Source organism: Ruditapes philippinarum, unplaced genomic scaffold (assembly GCF_026571515.1).
Source record: "Ruditapes philippinarum isolate M1 unplaced genomic scaffold, ASM2657151v2 ctg19794_1_1_1_1, whole genome shotgun sequence".
In the NCBI taxonomy this organism is placed as follows: Eukaryota; Metazoa; Mollusca; class Bivalvia; order Venerida; family Veneridae; genus Ruditapes; species Ruditapes philippinarum.
In genome coordinates this window covers 4,287-14,831 of record NW_026860059.1, presented here as the reverse complement: position 1 = coordinate 14,831, position 10,545 = coordinate 4,287, and the positions used below count along the sequence as shown (strand labels likewise).

The 10,545-nt window shown below is 32.6% G+C and overlaps 1 protein-coding gene across 1 annotated transcript; it reads right to left on the bottom strand.

The window, feature by feature from the left end:
• Positions 1 to 167: 167 nt before the first annotated feature.
• LOC132758743 (uncharacterized) lies at positions 168 to 9,920 on the bottom strand (the record flags this gene model as incomplete). Its single annotated transcript, XM_060750443.1, is given in 6 exon segments — positions 168 to 1,521; positions 3,882 to 3,939; positions 5,593 to 5,705; positions 6,263 to 6,362; positions 6,623 to 6,701; positions 8,396 to 9,920. Coding segments are annotated over 6 exon segments (1,847 nt in total), but the record flags the coding sequence as incomplete, so codon positions are not given.
• Between the last annotated feature and the right edge of the window lie 625 nt (positions 9,921 to 10,545).

Sequence of the window (10,545 nt, the reverse complement as noted above, 5' to 3'; positions counted from 1 at the left end):
AAAAAAGTATTGGGGCGGGAAATTTTGAAGAGGGCGAATAGAAAAAAAACTTTTTTTTTTATGTTTTTAGTTTAAAAGGGGGTTTAATTTTAATTAAAGTTCTTTGTCAAAAATCAGTTTCTGTATCCCTTTTTTCCCCCATTTAGTCAATTTAAAATACTGCTTACCTTTTTGCCAGTCCCTGTTCAAATCTGCTCAGTGACTGGTAGATCTCTTGATTACCACTGCTCCAATCCTCCCTTTCCTGGAACTTTGTTAACTGCATTGCAGCACACTCATTTCCTCTTCGGAAATTGAAAAGTGTTACCTTAGTCAGGAGAACATAAGCAAAAGTCCTCCAATTGTTCTTCGAAGGCTCAGTCGTTAACACCTGACTTTCAATTCCAATTTCTTTGTCCAAGTATTTCTGAAGCTTTTGTAAGTCCTCTGTTACTGGCAACATTTCCTTCTTGTTGAACTTTTTCTCATTTGTTGTTTGATGGGCCAAGCTCCCTATTTTGCTGGACCAATTTTTAGAATACAGAAATAAGAAATCTGTAAAGTCCTGTCTTTTCTCTCTGTTCCTCTCAACGACAGCCTCTCCCTCTGACATTTCTGAGAACTTTTTCACAATCTGTCCAGTCTTTCTGGCCAGCTGTGGTTTTTCAAACATTAAGACACCATTCAAGCTTCTCTCATCACTAATGCCAGTTATGTTCCTTACAGCCTGAACAAAAAGATCAAACTTTTCTGGTACAAGTAACAAAGCCAAACTCGATTTCTTTTCTGACTTATCAAGAGACAGAACTTCTAGTTTAATTCTTTCAAGAAGTCTCATGCGATAGCGAACTTCATTGGCCCTTCTCCTTCCAAGCCTTTCAAATTCATTTTTCCCGTATTTCACAATACCAATATCTTGCTTTAAGCCCTTTCCGACAGAATCTTCTTGTAATGATGAGAGCACATAGTAGAAGAAATCCTCTTCATCCTCCTTTGTGATCTGCTTGTTAGGAACACCAGCACCATTTAACAGTAAGGTACAATCTTCAATGAATTTTCTACTTTCCCTTTCCTCTTCACTATCTTTTAATACAATTGTGTCTTCCACTAAAGGTTTAGGCATGAACCGACACCGTTGCCCATGTCTCCAGAGTTCAGTTTTAACATAAAACCTTAAACAGTATTTACATGGCAAGTAATCTTTTGCACTGTGCACTCCTGCCTCTGGTCTCTTAGCCACTATCAGTCCATAACCCTTCTTATCACCATATTTCAGGATATCTACATTGTACAGAAAATCTCCTTCAGTTCGCAAAGCATCTAGTTCTCGCTCCCTCTCTAACTGTGACACACTTCCTCTCTTTTTAAATGAAGGCAACTGAGCAATCTCCTTTTCATTCATATGCTGTTTGCTGCATAAATGACGCGCAATTTTCAGATCAAGTTTTCCACAAAACAGGCAAGCATGTTGCTTCGAGTTGTCAGTTTTCCCCCTTCGATCTTCCTTGGGTTTTACTGTCATTATCTTAAGTGGTCTTTTACCTGAAAAACATGAGTCCATTTTTTTTCATTTGCTGAATTGTAGGAAGTTTAACGGCCATAAATCAAAATATCTAAAATTACAAAAGTGCAATTGTAAACCACATTATAAAATAAACTAAAGACAAGAGGGCCAGGATGCCCCTTTATTGCTCACCTGAGGAACATGCAAAAGGACACTACATGCCAAATAAGTTTAGGCCTTACCGTTTTTTGCAAGAAGATAATTTAATATTTTCCCTTTTAAAAGTTTGTGTTAAACAGTGACTCTCCTAAGCAGGGCCATTTTTCACCTCATGGGCATAATTTTAGCAATCTGTGTAGACTTCCACTAGTTGATGCTATATATACCAAATACATGTATCAAAGCTCTAGGTCCTGCGATTACCAATAAAACTAACAAGAAATTTCTTTTGGCATGTAATTAAATTTAAGCAATTTTGAAAAAGAACAAGCAAAGAAACATTTCTAAGCAGCTTAGTTAAAATAAAGCGTTTTACGAGATGTTGTTTAAACTTATAAAAAGTTGATGCTTGACAATGACAGACATCAGGTGATACATCTCACAAAGAGCACAGGAGGGGTATTTGAGAATTTTTTCAGAAGTGATAGTATTTCTCAAAGGTTACTCAAATTTCTGAATAAGAACTTTTAAAATATGGTGCCTTTTACACATCAATTCATTCAAAAAAATATATAATAGCTGTGTCTAGATAAACTTTCAGGCATTTCAAGCCTGTTTTCTTGGTTGAAATGATACTTCTCCATTAAAATATAAGGGTAATAGGAATTTTTTTAAGGGTAATGATTATTCTTCCCTTTCATACCCAAAAATACTTCAGCATTTTCAAAGGTTAATACCCTTTATCCCCCTTATCCGGAGTCCTGAAAAGATCCCGATCAAGAACATAATTATAATAGTTGGTTAATTAAAAAATTGTGTCTTCTATTAGCTGAACTTCATGCAAGAAACATCTAAGATTAAACTGTCACAAAGGATGAACGAGAGAGTTCATCTTTAAGGTTTTTTTTTAACTGTTTAACAGAGCTAAATAGCTGGGACTAGCAGGAAAAATTATACCTTCAAAATTCAACACAGTAAGGGGGAATTTGAACAATATATAATAATACCTCAAATCATTGTTCCATAACCTGAACAAATAATTCCACTTTTTGTAAATGAAGATAATCACTAATGCAATTATTAACAACACAAATAAAAGCAAAAACAGAAGAGTTGTGTCCATTATCATGAAAAGTTTTTCTTCCATTTTGACAACATGTGTTTGCTATGTTTTCTGTTCATAACAAATATGGCCGACTTCCTGTTTGTCCTCATTAACATCCCAAAAGAAAGAAGAAAGTGAGGACACTATCATTTCTTAAATTCTTATTGTCAGGAATGGATCATTTCTGCAAAAACATCTGCTGTTCCAATTTTTGACTTTTATCAACTGATTTCACCATAGCAGTCAAAAGACAATTTCTCAACACATACTATTTTTTGAAAAACTTAAATACATTTACCCTCTGATTTTAGTTTAGTATACAGCACACCAGAACAATATAAGCCATATGGCCGCAAACAAGGATGATTTGGGCTAATCTTCAGTATCAAATTGTTTTGGGAAATATTATGCTTTTCTTAGTGAACAAATATTCTGTTATTAAAGCTGTGATTGTCAGTTTTACCTAATCAGATAGTTTATATTCCTGAAAACACCACATCCACATCTACAAGTAAAATACACAGTTCAGCAAATACTTAGTTTTCATATATCTTATGCAAGTGGGATGGTATGCAACTTGGTTAAAAATTAGTTATGGGTGTTTTCTTTTCAGTGTAGATTTGGATGCTCCAGCTTCATGTTAAATGTGAAAATATAATCATATTATATCAAACTGTTTTCATTTAGACATATCAAAACTGCCCAAATTTACCATTGTATTTTTCCAAATTCAATAATTTATGGTAAATACTGTGGTATACTTTATTTTCAAGCCAGCCAAAGTTCTCAGAATATGCCTCAGTTAGCAATTCCACAGTCTTAATTTTGCAGATTTCCAAGTTTCCTATGTAAGGAAGATGCATTTTGGAGTACATGCATTCTTAAATTTGTGCTTTAATCAGACCATAAAATAATTAAAAAATTAGACCAGCTCAAACTTTCTGATACCACGCTATAATACATTGTAATAAACAAACTCATTATTTCACATATTATATTAAATTTTGGACACAACTGCATCATTGCAAAGATTTGACACTGTGCATCTCATAAAGGCTTTATAGGATCTATATTGCCTGCAAATGTCACATTTTCTAATGTCTACCAAATAATACATATAGCTAATAACAGTACCTTCATGTCTATTTAGGTCTGTTGTTGAATCTGGTTCTTGCGACTGAAGTTTTGGGAGCTGAAAATATTAATGTTTAAATTTAAATATATGGCCAAGACTTCATGTTCAACTATTTACTGTACCTTGTCTGACAGATTTTTAAGGACATGTCAGACCAAATGTCTGACAATTTTTATTTAACTCAATTCAGTTATATGTCAATTTTCAGACATACAAAAAAAAGACAATCTTGTTGTTTGGAAATTACTGTCCTCCCAACAGCCTAAATTAGAAAATTTGCATTCCAAATAGGCATTTGACAAATTTTGAAAGATGCATAGAAAATATATTTAAAGGCAGATGATTTTCATTTCATACAACTGTCGTCATAACTACAAACCAAACACCATTTGTTTATTTTTAAATAAAGAGATCTGTTTAATTTTAAATAATAGAGATATCTAAGAAAACGGTAAACTATGCAGACTAGTGAAAGATTTCTTAGTGAAAAAAAATCCAAGTTCAAGGAAGTAAAGTAGTCAATAAAGGTTGCCTAATATTTTTTAATTGTGAGAAACGAACAAAAATTTATTTTTCCTTTAATTGTAACTGCTAAATAAAACTAGAAATGTGACCACTGGACAAGGATGCCCCAGTTCGAGTATGAGTAAATAAATAAAGGCACCAGAGCAAAAAGAACAAATATCTATTTTTAGCAGAAGTGACCTTGACCTTGATCACAACTGCCTTAAACAATTACTAAAAGTAGAAATCTATGAAAGACACCTATATTTCAAATATCTTGACAATTAGTTGATAAATGAAGGTAATACAACAAATTCAGTGATTTAAATAGAAAAATGCAGTGCAAGGTTAAGGCAAAAAAAAAATGTGTGGTTAAGATAACCCTTAACCCTACCTACCCTATTGTTTTCATGCCTATCCTAACACTTTTTATTAAGTTTCAAAACTGAAAAAGTACTGATATCACCTAAGAATAATATATATTTTTTTAATTGCTTCCAAATTTTTAGTGTTGAATTTACATGTATTCAAACTAATAATATGTATACTGGAAACCAAAATACAGCTGTAAAATAGTTGCAGACAATTTCACCTATGAAAATTAAATCCCTTCCTACCTAACGTTATTATTTTTACAATGTTACCCGAACCAAAAACCAAACATTTTTTTAGTTGGCCTAACTAAACAACCAGACAGATAGACAGACGCACACACACACACACACACACACAGATGTATGAACATTTGCAAAAGGTAAATATCCAAGATGCCTGCACACCAAAAATCTTTACAATCGGATAATAAATGAAGGCAGTATAGGTAAATGTTGAAATGCGCAGTGCAGGGGTTAACCAACTGACATAGTGACCTAGTTTTTATTAAAGATGGTCCAGTTTCCTTTTTTTTGAATTCCTCAAGATAACAATGCTGACCAATTTTCATAAACATCGGGTGTACAGTATAACCATTATAATGTAAAATTGCAGGACAGGGATAACCTGACGCACGCATGGACGCCAGCACGCACAAATGAAAACAAAAACAAAAAAGAGCACATATGGATGTTTACAGTATGTGATTACTATGTCAGAGATGGCCCATTATTGGAATGAAATATAATATTATTCTATTTTGTTCTTTTTTAGCCAATCCACTTCAAAAGTAGCTACAGGCCACACAAATAAGTTTTAAATGATAAATCTCACCTCTACTTTATTTGTGTAATCTTGGGTTACTGATGTCAACTTCTGGGCTGTGTAAGTTAATTCAGAATGTTTTTTTGAAGATGTTGAAATATTGGTCTCTTCACAACTGCAAACTGTAAATACATACTGATTTACTAAATGCACAAGTAGGTTATTGATTTGAAGTAAACATGATGTAAAGATTTAAAATTTGCTACAGAAACAGAATCCACTGGAAAGGCTTAAAATGGCTGTCATGGCAATTTCTTATCACAATCTTATTAAACTACATGTATAACTTAATCTCTTTTTTCCAGTATTTTTCAGTTTCTTGTAAAAATAAATATTTGTCAAAAGAAATGCCTTCACAAATCTGTGGTTATGGTCACTTGATCATCAATCCAGTTAGGTTTCATGACTCTTAAGTCAAATATTTTTGAGCTATGCCTGATTTCTAAGACAATGGAGTAACTCTGCCAACACTGAGTGAATCCACAAGCCAAACCCCAGGTGCAAAACTATACAACATACCAACATAATTGTTTCATGAGTCTAGCTCCAGCCCTTTTGGAGTTACAGACAACACAACATATAAGATGAACAGACAAACTCATGCAAAGACAATGGCAAATCTAAGTGCCCCAATCTAAGAGTGGGAACACAAAACAAAAGCCAATTTATAAATGGTTACCAGTCTGGGCCTTCCATTTCAAAGCTCTTCCCTCAACTTCAAACAGGTCATTGTCATGTAGCTGTTTAACTGCCATAGTACGTGAATCAACCAAAAATACCTGAAAGATACAATAAGTGGAACTGCAGGAAAATCTTGCCTTTTTTAAAACTGAACTAGAATTGTGTAAATATGACATTGATGTTCCGGCAAAATAAAATGGCATATGGTGATCATAACTGCAAACGAACAATAAAGAGTGTGGCAATGGCCTGTCAGCAGAGGTAACTAAAAATGTCAAAGTTTTTGACAAAAATTATGTATGACCTTTACATTTGAATGTTTCAAGAGTACTACCATTGTTTTAAAAATCTATATTACCATTGAATATTTCTTGGATTCCCAAGGCAACTTTTTTATTCCGTAATCATACAAAATTTCCTCTCCAGGCTTGATATCTCTGTAATAAATGTAAAATGACTTTGAAACACAGAATATACCTTGTTTTGACAAAAATTAGGTCTTCTCTCTTCTCACACCATCAATGTATATAAATGCTACAAAACCCGTTTCTGACTTAAGTCACAAGCCATATTTTTATTGCTACTCTGTAAATCCACAAGCTAAACCCATAAAAAATCTTAAGACAAGTCTTTGAACTCTTGCTAAAGTAAAATTTTTTAGAAAACAAGCATAGCATAGACACCTCACTGGCAATAATCTTATTTGTGGCAGCCACCATTTAATGGTTATTTCTGCAAGAAAATTTACCATCACAATCTGCAGTGTTCTTGCAGTATTCATCAACAGCTAATGTAAGTGCAAGGTCAACTCTCACACCATGGACATTAAATGTGTTTTGGTTCAAGCTTTACAATTGTACAATTGTGAAATTATGTTACAGAAAGGTTAATCTAGGAGGTGTGTGGGGGTTGGTTATAGGCATATTTTGACAGAATAAGAATTTAACAGTTTCTTAATTTAAACAAGTAATGTAATTCTCAGAGCTCCAGATAGCGTGCGTATAAGCGTAAAATACGCATAGAAAATCTAAAATACGCATCACCTTCAAAATTCGTGCGTCACAGTTACGCACAACAAAATGAAAATACGCTCGTATGTCAAAATTTATGCGTGAAAGAATAGAAATGTAAACATTTGATATGTAGAAAGAAAATGTTTTGAGCATAAAAATACCATATATTTCCATTTTATTGAAAACTAAAAATTCTGTTGTCAACAACGCATGTTAAAAACGAAAGTAGCAGGAAATACAGAAGGGAGGTAACTCCCGTAGATCAACCTGTGAAATTATTGATGAACTTTGTGCCAGATAATCATCGTAGGAGCTAACACAGTATTAAGTTTGTTTAGTCATCTATTGACATGCTTATGCTTCAAAATAAACAAAAATATATTTAAATATCTTTTACTTTTGTTGTTGGAACAAAATAACATGTTTTTCACCTGCAGTTTTGTACTCAATATTTTCGTACCCAGTCTACAGTTATGGACAATTTTCTCTCAGACCAATATTTTTTTTAAGGAAAGATATAAAAAATCTTGTTTATGTTTCTTTAATTCTAATTTCAACTATAATTGTTCAAAATGGAGAACATGATAAGGTTCACGCCAACAGAAATAAAGAAAGAAAAATATTGACTCCTAGAAAATAAAATAATTTCAGGGCTTCCACTAGTGGAAGTTTGGGAGTCATTTACTCCTTGACTTCTGAAAATCAATACTTTCCCTTCTTTACCTATAAAATGTGACTTCCAATATCAGAGATTTTGAAGTATTTGACGTCCAAATTTTGAAAATGGAAGCCCTGATAATTTTGCTGTGTATCCTAAACTTGAGTTCCAGTATACTCTGGAAGTCTGACTTTACATGGCATGTTTTGTATTGTTTCACATTAAATCAGTATTTAATTTGTACAGGTTTTTCTAAAAAAAGAAAATAAACATACAAAACAATAAGTTTAATTTGTTTATAAAAAATGCAAAATGCTTTTTTGACAGATTTTACCCCTTAAGTTTATCAGAATTTGCATTTTACTCCTCACTCTAAATTTTGAGGGGTAAAAACCCCTTGGCCAAAAAAATTATCTGGAACTCTGATTCTTTAGTGAAAGTTCAGTTGATTTTAACATACCTCAAGCAAAACAGGCAAAGGTATCCATTCACTTCTTTCATGACTGAATTTCTCTCTCTCTTTGTGCCATGGTTAACCAGTCGGCCTAGAAATCCACTTTCTTCAGTTGCGTCAACACTGAAATAATAACTTGACACTGTCATTCAATTGAAAGCAACTTGTGTCAAAATCATCTCTGTTTTTGTCACTTTGATACTTAAGGTGATTAATATCCCCACAACACACATTAGTTAAAGAATACATAGCCAAGTTTAAAGTTATATGAATTAGGACAAAATGTTACACCAATGCAGACATTCCGGTAAATATAGTCTTCAGTATGAAATATACATGTATACATGTAATGTTTAGCATTTTTGTTCCATATATTATTCGGTGGTGAAAATGGTTGTGTTCATTATTAAGAAGTTAATTTAAAACTTGTACAATAAATTTCTCTGGGGAAACAAACTTATGTTGCATTTTGAATGAAACTGATGCTGGAAATAATTTATTATTCAAAACATTGCCTGCTGAGAGTTAAAGTAGTTAGCAGTTAATCTCACATTTTACTTAGTTAAGCTAAACTTATCTTTCTCTTTCCACAGGATTTCGTGCCTTTTTAACTCTAAGACAGAGGATCTTCCCTAAACTGAGAGCAAAATCTACCACTATCATACTATCATACAGATTGTCCAAAAAAGGTTCAACATTTCAATCAAGCTCCACTGCTTGATTATCATAAACAAAACTTCCTGCTTCCCTTTAACACTTATTTAGTAATTTACTTACCCATTTTTGATGAAAAATGTTCCCTCCTTGAAGAATTTTAACACAGAGTTCAAAAAGAGACTCAAAATTACAAACAAGAAGAAATCCATTACTGATAGCATGCACATGGCATTGAGATCTTTCAAAAAATGTTAATCTTTTAGATAAAATACGAATATGTTTCCATTTTAAAACAAATAAACATGATTTGTTTAAACAATGGTTTATTTGGCATGTGGTGGCAGACATCTTTGTCCTCATACAAAATAATGAGAAGTCCCTATTTGCTTTTTCTCGTTTTCTTAGGGAAAGGGCATGGTCTTTTTTTAATAGGAAAATAAGCATTAAATTCCCAAATTTTGGTTAAAACTAGCACAGAGCGTAAATTATCTAAGACTTTGCAAGATTAATTAGTATCAAAATATAAACAATTTTATGAAAATCTTTAGGTCATCATGCTACTTTTTGAGTTATATAAATATGCCACTGAAAGTAAGATTTTTCATAAAATTGTTTCCAGTTTTTGATATTCTATAATCAAGCCAAGTTTCAATAAATTCTCTCCTCTAGTTTTAATTATGAGGTATGTATTTAACTTAGTATATAAGGGGGGAAAATTACGCAGGTAAACATTAATTTGGGAAAAATTACATTATGACAAATGCCGCCAAAAATGTAAAGATTCTTTTTGTATAAATGACCATTTTTCAAAGTCTGATCTGTATAATATATACAATATAGTAGCTCCCACTCAATAACAACTTCTTCCGACACCGCAGTGGCCCCTTAGTGTTGGGGAAGCTGGAAGGTGAAAAACGTAGCAAATAATTGTACGTTTCGGTCATTCATGATAATTTTGTGACAGGTCCCTGCCCTTCACGTACATAAATAATTATAAGAATGGCAATTTTCTGTTTGGAAAATGCCCAATTAAAACCTTTTGGGAAACTATTCCTAGAGGAAGTATCAATAATTTGACCCCAATTGATGATAAAATGAATATTTATATGCATAATCAGGTATAAAAATCTAAAGTTTACAATTTCAAACATCAATATATAGCTATTTGTTTCATTTAAATCAACGAAATGTGGTACCGTAAACGAGTCATAGTGAATTTTACCTCCTGTTATTTATGCTTGTCTCTATTATTTTATGTTTTAAATCAGCAATATGGATTAAAAATTTCAATATTTTCAGTATATATGTTGAGCTAATAAACATTAATGTTTTTAAAAGAGAGTTTTATTGTCTTTATTACATTTTTCAAAGGTTTGATTTTGATATTGTCCACACAGTAAATTGCAACTATGGGTAAGGCTTAGAGGGATGACATCTATAAAATATCAGTCTATAAAATGGGTCATCCCATAAGCCGAACTAGTAAGGCTAGGGTACGA